This window comes from Dipodomys spectabilis, unplaced genomic scaffold (genome assembly GCF_019054845.1).
Source record: "Dipodomys spectabilis isolate Male_0828 unplaced genomic scaffold, ASM1905484v1 ptg000095l, whole genome shotgun sequence".
Lineage (NCBI taxonomy): Eukaryota > Metazoa > Chordata > Mammalia > Rodentia > Heteromyidae > Dipodomys > Dipodomys spectabilis.
Window position 1 is genome coordinate 18309170 of NW_024870772.1, and position 16248 is coordinate 18325417.

A 16248-nucleotide genomic window follows, 5' to 3' on the forward strand; every position below is an offset into this window, starting at 1 on the left:
GTTATTCTTTGGGCTTAAAAACATCTTTTGTTCTTTTTTTTTTTTTTTTTTTAATATGGAACGCTTCACGAATTTGCGTGTCATCCTTGCGCAGGGGCCATGCTAATCTTCTCTGTATCGTTCCAATTTTAGTATATGTGCTGCCGAAGCGAGCACTCTTTTGTTCTTTAAATATCCAATAGACAGCATACCTCCTGGCACACATTGATGCTAAGTAAACACTACTGAACACTCTGAAAACACTACCTAAAGTTAAGTACAGAAGTCCACTGTAACACTTGAGTGGCTACTTCCTGAGGTGACATGTCCAGACAGCCTTCTCAATTTTATTAACTATTCTGAAAAACAACCAAGTCTTCATTCTCAACAATTCCTCTCTATTTAGTTTTGGCAATCTGTGAATCTATCTATAAATCTTTACCACATTCAGTTATATATCTCAAGTTGTCTAGGCTGACAAAAGCTGGGCACAGTGAATACCACAGAATATGCCACCAACCCACATTATACCTACAAAGTATGTGTGTTCTTTCTGCAACAAAAGAGATGAATACTGACTAGAAAAAATATATACTAACTCTGTTGTAGTTGGGGGAAAAGTTAGTTGGATGCAAGAGAGAATGGAGGATGAAATACCCGCATACATATGCATGCACAAGTGTGTGCACACACACATGCATGCATACACTATGTATTTGAAGAAAGAAGCCAAGCAGTGGGTAGGTCACCTTGAGCAGAGTGGTCATTGTTTAGAGGCCAGAATTAACTCTACTTTCAGGAATACTTCTGGGATGATCATATTGCACCCTTGTACCTATCACATGCTATTTTAATGATGAAGAAACCTGGGAATCATATTCCAGGTTGTGTCAGTATTCACAAACATCACCTACAAGATGTTCAAAGTGGGCAACAACTTCTAAAAGTTGAAGACTGCAAAAGGGAATGGAGAAAGAAAGTTGAGAATTTAAGTTTCTGGGATAGGCAAGCTTCCCATCACTAATATTCTCAAACTCACACAACAAGCTGAAAATACATCTTTCTGCTTCTTTTACTCTGATCAAAACTGCAGGGCACAGCTGTCTCGCATCCTGGTAATCTATGGATGCACTGCATTTTGTTGGCACAATATATTGTTTAAAGGATGCATTTATTGTGATGTAAGAGTATGGGAATTTGGGTTCTCATTTTACCTTTTCTTATATGTTAGATATAAATACTGTAATTTTGGTCAATTATGAAGAAAACCAACATAAGTAAAGATCCACTGTGTGAGATTGATTAGTTTTGCAAATAGAAGTAGAAGTATTTTCCACAGCTAGGACACTCTAAGTTTCTTACATGTGTACCACTACCTCAGTGCCTATTTTATTCACTTTTTCTTGGCACAATGTTTGTTACATGTAATGCATGTCTTATGCTTGTTTCCTTCTGCTAGACTACCTGAATCAATCACTTCTTGGTATGTAGGAACCAGAATCTGGCTTAAACCACATATAATGGATGCTAACTAAACACTGCATTGATAATGTAAGGAACCCATTGTTAATATTAAGTTCTTTGAGGTAATAGAGCACATTACATCTGGCTGATGTCTAGAACAGTCTAGTCTCAGCCAGTCTCTTATCTCAAAGTATTAAAGTATGATGCCATTACAGCCAACTCTCTACATCTGTGGGGTTTGTACATGCAGATTCAAATACCCTTGAATCGAAATTATTTAAGCTAGTGACTCACTCTTGTAATCCTAGACACTTAGAAGGCTAAGAATAAGAGAATCTCAGTTTGAGGTAGGCCTGGGCAGAAAAGTTTTGTGAGACCCTTTCTCCCTGTTGGCCACAGGGGCATGTAACAGTTATTGAGCTGAGACGGAGGGAATGTTTCCATGGAGGGAAGCTAGACCTGGAGGCATGAACTTGTGATCTTCGTGATGACTGGAAGCCTACAATTGGCAGATCATGGTTCATGCATGTGCCTGGGCAAGAAGAGAAGCCCTATTCTAAAAACCAGTGAAGCTGGGTACCAGTGGTTCACATTTATAATTTTAGCAACCTAGGAGTCTAAGACCTAAGGATCATGGTTTGAAGCCAGCCTGAGCAGGAAAGTCCATATGACTTGTACTTCTAATTAACTACTAAAAAGCCACAAGTAGAGCTGTGGATTAAGGGAGCTAACTTTAAGTAAAAACTCTAACAGATAGCCCTTAGGCCCTGAGTTTAAGTCCCAGTACCAGCACACGTGGACACACACACAAAACACATGACAAACAAAAAAACAACCAGTGGAAAAACAGGACTGGATGTTGATTGTACTAGCTTTGCAAATGAAAGGCCCTCAGTTCAAATTCCAGTACTGCAAAGAAGTAAAAACTTACTAAAAATTGCATTTCTGTTCAATATGTACAGACTTTTTCTTCATAATGATTCCTTAAGCATATTGTCTATTTCTATACCATTTACATTACATTGTATATTGTAAGTAATAGCGATAAGGGTAGGAAAGAAGAAAGAAGGGTGATGTAGAAGTGAGCATTATACAAGTTTGCATATAATGTATGAAAATACCACAATGAAACCCACCAAAACAGAAGGTGAAAGGGGGAAGCAGGGTCAAGACAGAATAACAGAGGTGAGGTGAATCTGACCAAAGTACATAGTGTACATGTTGTAATATCACAACAAACCCCGCTGAATAATCAATTACATAATAAAAAATTAAGAAAATAACTCCAAACCCAAAGCAAATACTTTAACCTTTTTTTTTTTTTTGCCAGTCCTGGGAACTGAACTCAGGCCTGGGCACTGTCCCTGAGCTTCTTTTGCTCAAGGTTAGCACTCTACTGCTTAAGCTACAGTGCCACTTCCAGCCTTTTCTGTTTATGTGATACTGAGGAATTGAACCTAGGGCTTCAAGCATGCTAGGAAAAAAACTGTATCACTAAGCCATGTTCCCAGCCTACTTTATCCTTAAAAAGAGAATAAAATACATGGGAAGATATGTACAAGATATGTGCAAACACGAATACATTTTTTTAAAGTTATCTTTTTAATTGTCTTGTTATTTATTTATTTTTTTTATTGTGAAAATACTGTACAGAGGGGTTACAAGTACATGGGCAAGATAATGAGTACATTTCTTATCAAGCATTGTAGCCTCCTCCTTTGTTTCCTCTTCCCATCCAAACACTAATACATTTTATGTAAGAGATTTGATCTGAACATTTGGGACCCTTGGGTGGAAGGTGGGGTTCTGACACCAATCTCCCATGAATATGAAGGGACAACTTCTAAATGGGGACATTATTACTATACACACATGTATTTGTTCCATACTATGTGGCAGTATTTGCCATGCAGCAGATTATCTCCTCAAGGAATTTACAATTGGAGAGACAACTACTAGTCACACATATAATAAGAAGGGAAAGACAGGAAAGAGCTACGGAGAAAAAGTAAAGGTGTTCTAAAAGCATAAATGGCAGTACTTGACCTCAGTATACAAGTGCTCAGAGTAGAAAAACAGGCTCAAAATGAATTCGTTGATGATTGTAAAGAATTATTACCTTAAAAGACATGATAAAGCTGGGCACTGGTGGTTCAGGCCTGTAATCCTAGTGACTCAGGAGGCTGAGATCTAAGGATCACAGTTTGAAAGCTGCCCAGGCAGGCAAGTCCATGGGACTCTTACCTCCAGCCTTGAGCAAAAGACCTCGGACAATATCCAGATCCTGAGTTCAAGCGCCAGGATCAGCAAAACACAAAACAAACAAGCAAAATAAAAGAAAATTATGATAATAGGGTTCTGTTTGTGGGGTTTTTTTCAGAGCTGAAGACCAAGCTTAGGGCCTTGCACTTGCCAGACAAGTGTTCTTCCACTGAACTAAATTCCAACCCTGAGGTCCTATACTGTAAAGATATACTCTACTCATAATGACAGACTACCTTAGGTAATCTTGTCTTTCTTTTCTCCCTCCTTCCCTCCCTCCTCTCTCTTCTTTTCTTTTCTCTTCTTTCCTTCCTCCCTTTCTTCATTTTTTCCTTTCCTCCCTCCCTCCCTCCCTTCCTTCTGCTGTAGCTGCAATTACTGACAATCACAATGCCCAGCTTTTTCTGTTGCAATAGAGTGACTCATGAAGTTTTTTTGCTTGGGTTGGCCTTGAACTATGATCTTCTCAACCTCTGTCTACTAAGTGTAAGCCACCATACCTGGCTTTTCTACTTTCATTTTGTGTTAGAAAAGGTCCCATAATAAAAAGCTCAAAATTTTTTTTCAGCAGTACTAGATGGCAAGTTGAAAGTCCTGTTTCTACATGAAAGCAGAAAGCAACATTTTTCTCTTGGTGTTTTGCTGTGTCCCTGTCTTTTCTTGGATCTCTGTTTTTATTTTCTCCTTCATGTCCTTTCCCACTTCTTGTCTTTCAATCACATTATGGTATACACTTTTACTTCAACTGAGAGTCTTCTCTCTGCAGTTTCTAGTAAAAGGTGCACACTCTTTTCACTTATTCCCTTGTCCACATCCTGCTACTACCTCTTTTATATCCACTGAATCCAGCTGTCTTATTATCCTATTACCTCTCTCTTCTGTTGGGCAGATTCTTTTTTTTTTTTTTGGTCAGTCCTGGGGCTTAAACTCTGGGCTTGGGCACTGTCCTGCACTCTTCAGCTCAAGGCAAGCTCTCTATCGCTTGAGCCACAGCCCCACGTCCGGTTTTCTAGAGGCTTATTAGAGATAATAGTCTCCCAGACTTTCCTGCCTGGGCTGGCTTTGAACTGTGATCCTCAGATCTCAGCGTCCCAAATAGCTAGGATTACAGGTGTGAGCCACCAGCGCTAGGCTGGGCAGTGATTCTTAACAGAACAAGGCTCCTTATCCCTCATGGCAACAGAGAAGGAAGGGGCTGTATACAAGTGTCCAGGTGCCACTGACAGCCTTTCTACCTCCCTGTGGACACTTGTATGCCAGATTGCTTTATTTGCTTATCTGCTTTGGAAAATTCAGACTAGCTAATTACCTTGGAGAACTTGTTCCTGGCAACAATAGCAACTCATTAGTTGGGAGGGGAGAATGACGATGCATATCAAGTTATTAGGTTCTTTCCCCTAATGGACACTTATTATTCATATGAAATGTAGAGCGATACTTTAATTCCAACAAGACTTCCAACTACTTCTCTTTATGCACTGATTTCTGAGACAGGGTTTTGCTATGTAGACCTGACCAGCTATATAGACCAGTCTCAAACTCAAATCCTTCTGCCTCCATCCTGGGATGGCAGGTATACAACACAATATCTGGTCTTCTTGACTTTTTTTTTAAATTGAAACTATTTTCATTCCTAAAATTGTTATTTCTACTTATAACCTCTCTGAGAGGTGAAGAAGGAAGTCCCCCTATTCTTTTGTACCAGAAAAGCACAGTCAGTCACAGTGAAGACAAGTGAGCTGACAAAGGTCACCAGGGTAGCTACAGAAGAGTAGGGGGCTACACTTTTGCTTCTAATGACCAGTGGGTTATTTACCTGCTGAGACCTCCAGGCTTTCCTGAGGGTGTGGCTGATGGGACCTGCATCTTTGTCTCTATTGTTTTGTAATGTTTACTTACAGGATGTGAAAGCATAGCACACAATGTAATGGCAGATGTTTCTGCATGGGTGGAGCTGCATAACTCACACACACTTTAGCATGCTTTTATTTTCTAAGTGCACCCTGCTCCTTTCATTGAGCACAAAAATATAAAATCTGTATTTCAAACCACCAAGTCCCTCAGTCTAAATGAAGCTATGGCTGATTCTTTGGTAGTTTTCACTTTTAGCTGAAGAATAACTGTGTACTTCTGGTGAAAACATCATGTGGATTCCTCTACTTTTTATATGGGTCCAAAATAGGCCAGAACCTTCCACCATCTGAAGGCCAAAGCCACTTGGATTTCAAGGCTCCACTCACTGACATAGCCTTTCCAAACAATCTCCCTGCCCATCTCTTTCATCAGCACCATTCATTCTGTCCTGGTACCTCTGTGGATTGTGCTTTCCCTTCCTGGGAAATTCTACTGCTTTCCTTCTAATGCTGGCTATGAGCAAGCCTACTTTTTATTAGCCTACTAAGCTTGTGCATATCTAAAATGTCAGAGGGCATAGCCTCTGCACCTTAGGACTTAGTGTGTGTATGTGTGCATACATTTGTGTGTGTGCATGTGTGTTTGTGTATTAGTCCCCAGTGCTGTTCTATATGCAGGAAGAACACTCACCTCTGTTGAAATGCTCTCTGGCCCATTTCTCTTGCAGCTCTCTTGACCTCCTCAGGAACTGCATCCTTCTCAGCCTGAGAGACCTGATACACTGTGTGGCCTGCATCCAGTCGGTAAGGACCTCCTTTTCCCCCCAGTCCTGCAGTGTCTCTTCCTCCTAGAAGGAAAACATGGGAATCTAGACGGTAAGTCTGAACTTAGACTATGAAACAAAATTGGACCATGGCTTTAAGAGAGTCTTGAGAGGTATATTAATTGTATTTAAGTAATAATTATAATTCTGATGTTATTTTACTGTAACCAAAGTTGTCCCCTTGTCTAGGTAGATTTTCCTTTTTTTTCAACCATCTAAATCATATCTATGTTTCAAGGTTCAGACTAAATGTTATAACATCTTATCTGATGTCTCTACCTCACTGGGATCAATACTTTTGTGCTCAATTTGTTACTCTTCTTATTTTCTTTTCCCACCTATTATATGATGGGAGGTGCCCTATTTTATTTATGTTCATACTACTGCTCCTATCTGAGTGTCTTAATATTGTTGACATTCTCTATTTGTTAATTATTTTTCTCTAAGTTACTGATGTAAACAAAAGATAACATTTTCTTTTGTTTTGTAAATAGTAAAAATGGTGCACAGAGAGGTTAAGTCCCCAATTTGTGATCTCATTAGCACTAGCTTAACTAGTCTATATTTGAAGCTACTTATTATACGAATGTTGACTTTAAACTTTGAATATATAATAATGAATAAGCTACTTCTCTTATCCCTCTTTTCCTGCCCTGGAAAGCATAAATAACAGTAATATGGAGAAATGATGAGTATTAGAAATAATATGTGCAAAGTATCTAGACTGTAAGCATCATGAGAGCAGAGATGCTTCTATCATGACTGTAAGAACTGAGTGACATATTGCTCATATTATCTCCCCAGTGCCTGGTACTCCTCAACAGTACTCATGAATGAATGAATAAATGTTCCTCAGCATCCACTTCAGTCCTTCTCATTAAACTCTACAGTTTCAGACTAGTCTTTCAATATGAACCCAAATTTACATGCTTAGAAGTACTATTACATGAACTGTTTGTGTTAAAATAGAAAGTTAAATACTTCTATGGTACAACTACTTACTAAAAAAATAATTTAAAAAGTTGCCTTTTGGCCAGATTGGTAATATTTTACAAATATAGGAGAAAATGGCTACCTAGAAAGGGTTGGCTTTTGATGCCAATAATCTAAAGTAGGCAGAGATATCAAGCTAACATAGGTGGGGATAAGCTAAAGTAGGTAGAGACAATAAGCTAAAGCAGGCAGAGACAACCTGTAGAACACTCAATCTGGGTCCTGACTCTTTTCCTCCTGGAGGTATTACTTCAGTCTGGGCAGAACATGAACCTGACTTAATGCTTCCTAGGCATTTGATGTCATTGTTTTGGTAAAGGAGTGAAGGATCCACAACCATTAGAGGCTGACTGAATGATGGCCAAAATGAGTCATATGGCCCCATCGGGAAGTCATCCTGGGGTAGAAAGCACATGAAGAGAGTTCTTCATAGTAGTACTTTCCAGTGCTTTTACTTCATACTATGCACATGAAAATGCTTGCTGTGGGTTCTGAGGCATAACTTCAAAGTTAAGCTTGGACATCCAAACCCGTTTATAAGGTAAGGGTTAAGTGGGTTAGGAAGGGGCCCTAATAATGAAAAAGGAACCAAATGACTTGTTGGACTTAGAATTCTAAGTGAGGAAAAATTTACAGAGAGAAAAGACAAGTTGAAGGCAAAGTGCCTCGGACAACCAGAAAATAAAAGGCTAGGAGAAGCAGACTCAGGTTCTTTGGTCTGGACAGATACAGGAGCTAGTAGATTCACAATGAATAAAAAGAACTTTCACTGTGAAGTAGTGCACTGAAGGGAAGTTTACATCTGGTTAGCTCATTCCACAATGCATTCCACATGGATTAAATCTTACTGGCTTGTCACTAACTTCTAGATCAAAGGATATTTCTAAAAATAGCTGTTCTTTAAAGCTGATGCTTGATGAATAAACAGAGTAGGCAAGAAGTCCTCAGGCCTACTTGACAGCACATTGTCTCAGCACAGAAACCCATTTCCTGTGGGGTGTCAAGGTCAAAGGTGCAGACCATATTAAGGGAAGGTGAAGTATGGAGCCCATGCCAGCACTCCTAACAGCTGAGATAAGCCCAGACAGTGTGCCCAGTCTGGCCCTATTCCTGGGGCCCAGAAGATGTGTCTGCTCCAGCTGCAGGGAGGAAAAAGGAAGAAGACAGCCATGGGAACAATGATCTGGTCAGGCAGCCAAGAGGAAGGAATGGACCATAGCTATTCTTGCAAACTGCAACCAACCCTATTATCTCAAAGTCTTGTATCCTTACCACACTTCTCAGAGGTGGATGACATGGATCATTTCTTTTCAAAGTCAGTTGCTCGAAAAAGAACTTGCTGTAGATTTCTGGTACAATCTCAAGGGCATGGAATTTAGAAGGGAGTAACAGTTCAATGAATACATTCCTCAGGCTAGCCATTATGCTCAGTGCTTACAATCATAATCTCATTTAATTCCCACCCTGACCTTGTAAGGAAGATTCTATAATTCTCCTTTCATTGGTGAAGCTTCTGTGAAAAGGTGACAAAGGTCTTAGGTCATTGGGCAGCAGGCTCTGTGGAACTTCAAATGCAAGGTTCTGTACATGTCTTGATGTCAACTGGGGCTGAGAGCAGAACACATCTGAGTAATAGAGGAGGCTGAGGAAGGCTGCTGGCCTCTGAAACTTCTCAGGGGTGGTGTGCTGCCTCAGGAAGCCTTGGGAAGTGCCACAGAGGAGAACGCAACGCTACCAACCTGTTCCACCAGCCCAAGTGTTGCCACCCACGTGGGGCTTGTTATCTGGGTCCTCCTTCCCGTGTTTGGGGGAGCTCACATCTTCACCACTATCTCTGTTGATTGTTATCTAAAAATGAAGAATTGAAACATGATCACTACCTGGGGCTGAAACCAGGTTTTTAGACCCTAGACCCAAAGTCAGAGAATTCCAAGTTAGATATGGTAACTCACCTCTATATGCCAAATAAAGAGACATGGTGAAGGGCAGAGAAAAGAGATTTAGTACATGGTAGCCATGGGAAGACAGCACTTCTTCAGAGGTATAATAAGCATTTGCTTTAGGTTAGTAGGGAAATTGGGGGCAAGGGTGAGAAAGGTATTGAGTTGTAGAGATGGTCTGGTTGACCACTGGCTCACTCTTTGTCCCAGGAAGAATTCTGTAAAAGTTGTTACCATCTTATTACTGGAATGGGAACCAGGTGGTCTTCTGTTTTGGGCTGTTTGCTTTATTTGAATATTTTCTTTCCTTCTGCAAACAAGGTGACTGCAGCATAGAATAGTTCAGATGAAAGGGCATAGATACAACGTTGAGGGACTTCTATTTAATTCACAGCATACATCAAGAGCAGCTTTAAAGTTGCCTTTTACATAACCAACCAGAAACTGCTTGACAGAATCTTTCCCTTAAGTTCTGAAGTTATCTTATAACCTCAGGCTATAGGACATGACAGATGTTTGTGTTTGGCAAAAACATCTTCAGATTTAGTTGGAAGGAGATGAATTAAAAATTTAAGAAATTCTTCAAAAGAAAGAAAAGGATGACTGGAGGTGTGGCTGAGAGAGATAGAGGGCTTACATAGTTACTGTGAAGCTGAGTTTAGTCTCCAATAATCCAATAAAACACACACACACACACACACACACACACACACACACACACACACAGAGGAGTGATCAATGGTAATCAGAACAGTTCTTCTATCACTGCTTATTCCATTTTTGGTACTTCCAAATTTGCCCTTGCACTGACATGCCATGATTGATTCAGTACATTTAAGTCTTTACATAAGGTAATCAAGTGGAGTTTTAGTCAAAACCACATGCAATTAATAATAATGGGACTAGTTTGATTATAGGGGGTTTCACTCTTCCACAGCCAATGCTAAAAAAAAAAGTTCCAGTATTAGTTTAAGCAGGAACAGTTTAATTGAAGAGAACTATTTTGCATATTATTCCTCACTTTGGGGTGTGTGTGTGTGTGTGTGTGTGTGTGTGTGTTGGTATGGTGTTTAAAAATGAAAAACTGAAAGAGATATGAGAAGCAAGTTTTTATGTGTTTAGTAACTTTGCTTTCTTTTCTTTTTTTTTTTTGGGTCTGGTCGTGGGGCCTGAACTCTGGGCCTGGGCGCTGTCCCTCAGCTCTTCAGCTCAAGACTAGCGCTCTACCACTTGAGCCACAGTGCCACTTCCGGCTTTTTTCTTTTTTCTTATGTGGTGCTGAGGAATCGAACCCAGGGCCTCAGGCATGCAAGGCAAGCTCTCTACCACTGAGCCACCTTCCCAGCCCCCTGCTTTTTTTGGGGGGGGGGGGCTGTCGTGGGGCCTGAACTCTGGGCCTAGGCACTATCCCTCAGCTCTTCAGCTCAAGGCTAGCGCTCTACCACTTGAGCCACAGAGCCACTTCTGGCTTTTTTCTTTTTGCTTATGTGGTGTTGAGGAATCCAGGATCTCATGCATGCAAGGCAAGCGCTCTACCACTGAGCCATCTTCCCAGCTGCTCCCTGCTTTTTTTTTAACCAAATATCCATTATCTCCAGTAGACATTTCACACAACCTAGCCAGTCTGCAGTACAGTGAGAGTACAGCATTGTGAGAATAAGTACTAAAAAGATGGCAAAGAAAAAGAAAAGTCTTCTCCAGTAACCCTCTCCAGCTCCCTCTCAAAGCATGCTTTTGAAGTTGCAAAGATACCTATAATGGCCATCAGGGAGGTAGAAAAGTGGCTGTAAATTTCCTGGCAGAAAGGAGGTGGTGTGTGTTTTGCCACCATATGGTATGCCAGACCATCTGCTGGGAAATGGTGTGCTCACATTGCCCACAGACAGCCCCACATGAGCCCCAAATTAGAGCTGAAAGATGCTTAGTCAAAAACTAACCCTTGACAAAAATGATCATCAGCCAAACCCTGATTTATTCCACACAAACATATAAAGTTAGATTCCAGGTATATTTAATTAAAAGAGATGCATCTGGGGATAAGCATAATTTTGTGTTATATGATTGAATGCCAGTGCACTCACCCACAGGATACATTTCTGCTTGCTTTTTTTTTTTTGGGTCCAGTCTGGGGCCTGAACTCTGGGCCTGGGCGCTGTCCCTCAGCTCTTCAGCTCAAAGCTAACGCTCTACCACTTGAGCCACAGTGCCACTTCCGGCTTTTTTCTTTTTGCTATGTGGTGCTGAGGAATCGAACCCAGGGCCTCAAGCATGCAAGGCAAGCGCTCTACCACTGAGCCACCTTCCCAGCCCCAGGATACATTTCTGTAGGTAGATGGAAGGAGTGGATCTGCACAGTGGTTTCAAAGCCAGTTTAGGAGGCTTTGATTCATAAAAGGCAGGAAGGCTTGGGCAGACCAACTGAGGGCAGAAACTGGACCAGACACCAAAACAGGCCTGTCACCTGAGAAGCTTGTTTCCTGGAGACAGATGTGTGCAAAAGTCACTGACCATTCAAAATTAGGTAAGCTGCTGTCGACTTTGATACATGCATTGAGAAGTAACTGGGATGCATTTTCCTTGAGAAAAATGGTCTTGTATATTAAAAAAAAAAAGCTTAAGAAAGTCATCCTAATGACTGAAATAGACCCTACTGAATTCACACAAGGCGATTAAAACTTTTCCTACACCAGAAAACAGCCCCTTATAACTCATGATGCAATGTGACATGCATACTAAACCTTTGACTTATTTCTTACAGCAGACATATTCCACTTCCTTTTAGGTCAGTGTGCTGCAATCCTAAGAATCATTATCCTCTCACATATGAATTTAAACAGAGAAAACATGGATCTGGTAAATTACAACTCATAAAAATGTTCCAGAGTTAAGCCAGCAGAGTAAAAGGGACATGAGTCACTAAAGTCCTATAATTCTGGGCAAGGCACATATATTTTAGGTTCCTCCTTGAGCTTACGATTTTCAGGGAAAAAAATCAGTGAAATGATATAAATAGAATATAATTCTGAGAGAAATGTTAGCTCTTGGAGGTATGACTCGACTACACAGTTGATTGCCATTTTCCAGATGGAGACTAGGTGCGGCTTGGTAGATACTTCCTAGTGGTCCACATAACATCTATTCCCTTTGTTCCTTTGTAATAGAAGCTAGGTGAATCATGGTTGGATGGAATTAGGTGCAGCATTCCCATTCCCCTTTGTGACTGGTCTAGAGGAAACCATTTAACCTGAAATGTAGAGAAAATCTGTGTCAGGAGGCTTTTCTGGGATGCTTTTCCTCTTATTGGAAAGAAAGATTCTCACTAATCTGAATGCACAATCCTTACCACCCCCCCCCACCCAGTCCTATAGAACAGTTGAGTAGTGACACGATACATAGAGCTTTAGCATCTGCCTGGTGACCACATGGCAAGAAGAAGGTGGCAGAGTGGAAGAGTCTATGCTTTTAATGACATTGCTGACCTGCTGAACCAGTCTTGCAGTTACTTAGCTCTGATCTTCGACACGAGTGAATGTCTAGGGTGACATTGATGACATAACAACGCTATAGTCACTGTTAGGATTTAGGTTACTTGGAGCCAAGTACATGTAAAGTAATTGCCTTATTTCTTAAGGAGCAGGGAAGAAGAAAGTATATTTTTGAGATTGTCCCACTTTTAAATATGAACATATACTTTGTGTTCTGACATTAAACGTCTCCATAATAATAGCAGCAGTAATCCTATCTATTACAGTTGTATACTATTTTCTTGATTGTTTAGCAGAGAACAGGATCTATCCATTCATTTCTGTGCTTGTTTGTACTACGTCTACTGCTTACTAGAATACAGAGATGCATAAATGTTTGCTTCTAGCAAGATACTACAAAAGGGAGAAAAGTCACAGAACAGTGTGACAAGGTTGTAATAAGGAAATGACCACATCTGTCTAAATATATTCTTGTCTGAGGTTATCCTTACCCACAGGTCAGAGAGATCTTTCATAGATATTGGTACAATAATAGTCCCATTAACCTGTCCTCTGGAATTATCAGCTGGTTTCGCTAAATAAAAAACTGACCACCCTAGTTCTCATAAATAGCCTGTACCTTTTACAAAGATAATGCATGATGAAAATGTTTGTTGCATATTCTATCTCTGGCAAAGCCATCAAGTGTGAGGTTTATCTTCCATTTTTGCTTGGCTTGGTGGAAATATTTGCTTTTCAGTGCTCAATGATCTTCGGCCCCCTTCAATTCTCCCCAGCCCTAAAAAGCAGACTCTGACTTTTGATCACTACTATTAATTGCATTGTAGCTGATACATACCTCACACTAAGTAGCTAACCTTAGAGGTCATTCATAGTTTAAGTACTTTTAATACCATGGAGAATGAAATCTGTACTTCTTTGTTAGCAGGACCATGGGACAGGATGGAGTGGGAGCCTGTGAGGTCTATTTTCTGCCTTGAAAACAAACACCTAATAGGATGACTGGGAAACTGCAGGTGAGAAACAGAGGCTGGTTCTTGGTCTGTTGTGTAGAAGCCTTGTCTTCTGGTGGAAGTGTTCTATTGCTTTCTCATGGGCTTCTTCAGGTCATCCAGCAGCCCATTCCTCTTCCTGATTCTGGGGGATGGACCCCTTTGTCCACTTCCCCACAGTCAATTCAACTTGGTGGAAGCTTGAATACTCCTAGAGGCTTTTGCACATTATCATTTCTAGCGTAAGTGGTACATTTGGTAAATATCTTAAACTACTAGAAATTTTATTAGCTGGGCATCTGTGATTTACACCTATAATCCTAGCTACTCAGGATGCTGAGATCTGAGAATCATGGTATGAAGCCAGCTTGGGGAGGAAAGTCCATGAGATTCTTCTCTCCGATAAACTACTTAACAAAGGCAGAAGTAGAACTTCTGAGCAAAAGAAGCTCAGGCATAGCACCTAGATCCTGAGTTCTAACACACACACACACACACACTATATATATATATACATATATATACATATATATATATATATATATATATATATACACTATAACTACAAACACTTCCTTTCCTCTGTGTGGAGGTTCTGAAACTCATTCCTACTTTCATCTTAGATTATTTCTCTTTCTGAGTTTAGAGTCTCTGACAAAGAACAGTCTCACTGGGTGACCCTCCTCACTAGGAACTGTTCTGTCAACAAAATCACAAAATTTTACAGCACTCACAAGGACAAGCTAACAATGTATTCATATTTTCCCTTATCTTTTATTGTGTGACAGGAGGAGTTGACACAGTGGCTTAGGTGTAAGCTAGGTGTATTTGATCTTTCACATATCAAATGAATGGGTAAGAGGTTGTTCAGAATACTGACTCTAGTCTTCTCTGTACATGCTTATCCAAAATAAGTTATCATCTCGGTGCCTGATGGGATTCTTTCTGGCTCTGTTTGTCAGCCTATAATCAGCATACAGCTGGACCACTGGTCAACAGAGAGCTATCTTCTACCAGGATCAGAAAACATGCATGCTGGGTGGCTCTCAGCTGTTCTTAAATTCAGACCCCATGTCCTCCTCAGCTTCATTCTGATCCAAGACCTCAGCTCACTCAGTTTCTGACCAGATCTTCACTGGGCCCTGGAGAGGCTCTAGGCCTCCAAACAGCTGTTTGAATGACTGCCCAAAATAATATTAGAGGGCTGAAAAAGCCATCCAAAGTAACTCCCTTTCCTTGAAGCACCTTGTTCATTCTTGTTCTTCTTTGTAAATTCAAAGAGGAACAACAGATGAAGATTTTTTAGAAAATATAGAAATATGAAAGGTAGAAGGAAGGGATCAAGAGGCTGTCTTGTAAGTTAGGATGCTATACTTAAGAGTGTTAAGAGACACCAAATGTTATCATTGTATAGAGGTCAGTGTCAAAAACTAATATTAAAACCCCACAGGGCAACAGTTCACTGGCACTGAAACTCCCCTCTCCCAGCTCCTTACACAAGCACATTCAGTATTCTAACCATTCACACAAAAACAACTGGTAATTAAATTCCAAGCACCAGGGGTGGTACAAACGATCAAGTCTTTATATATTCTACCCTTTCTATTTTTGCCTCTTATTTTTAGGAGCTTTCAAAAGGTTAACATTCAACACTGGAGTAAATTAAAGCCCAGTCGTCAAACCCCCATAGCCATGGACAGGGTGGCCTCGCCACCAAGGCAACCTCAAGTATGCTAAAAGAGTGTGCAAATGATGTGGGTCTAGGATGTCCAGGTTGCCCTGACAACAGACACTTAATGTCATGAATTTTTATTATTAATAAAGCTAAATGATCTCTCATGGCATTTCCTGGCGAGACTGACTTCAGTTTGAGGATTTGAGTTTTGTGCTTTATCCAAAATAGAAGCTGATTTGGCAGTTTTTAAAGCTATTCTACTTTTCGTGTTAGCAGAGTTCTCTCTAAGGTGTTACTTGTACTTTGGAAAAGGAAGGGAGGGTAGAAAAGCCATTACTACCACCACTCTGGGTAGAAGCAAAAGGGGGGTTAATATGACCCAAGTTCTGGAAGTTCCATAATTATGTCCAAAAAACACTCAGCATTGGGAATTCTTTTCTGAAAATAATGATTCTGAGTGAATCGGTGCTAGAACCTTATTTCAGCAGAGGCTCCTGGGACAGATATTTCTAGCTTCAAATTTGCCAGTGGTTTTCCATTTTGTTTCTGCTACAGCAACATTCTTCACTAGCCATCATTGTTTCTAGCTATGCTTCACACAGTTGTTGGTTTGCCATCTCAGGCTACAAAGATGTTTATGATGTCACTGCCTACTAAGGTTTACTTTGGGTTTCCCCAACTACTTTTTCAATGTATCCGGAGTCCCCGTAAAGCCAGTGTTGTGATATCCAGAGATAATAAACTCCCCAGGCTTTCCACAGGCCCAGCCCTGCTGTGTACT

General features: G+C 40.5%; 1 protein-coding gene and 1 non-coding gene across 3 annotated transcripts in view; both read right to left on the reverse strand.

The window, feature by feature from the left end:
• Positions 1–16248, reverse strand: part of Vwa8 (von Willebrand factor A domain containing 8) — a 295472-nt gene that overhangs the window by 29403 nt on the left and 249821 nt on the right. For both annotated transcript variants that reach the window (XM_042685395.1, XM_042685396.1), the window contains 2 exons: positions 9115–9223; positions 6250–6406 (listed from right to left, as the gene is read on the reverse strand). In XM_042685395.1, the coding sequence (XP_042541329.1) occupies positions 6250–6406; positions 9115–9223 (266 nt within the window). The remainder of the gene's footprint in view (positions 1–6249; positions 6407–9114; positions 9224–16248) is intronic.
• On the reverse strand, positions 50–156 carry LOC122112932. Its single transcript, XR_006148310.1, has one exon. It is a non-coding gene; the product is annotated as a U6 spliceosomal RNA (small nuclear RNA).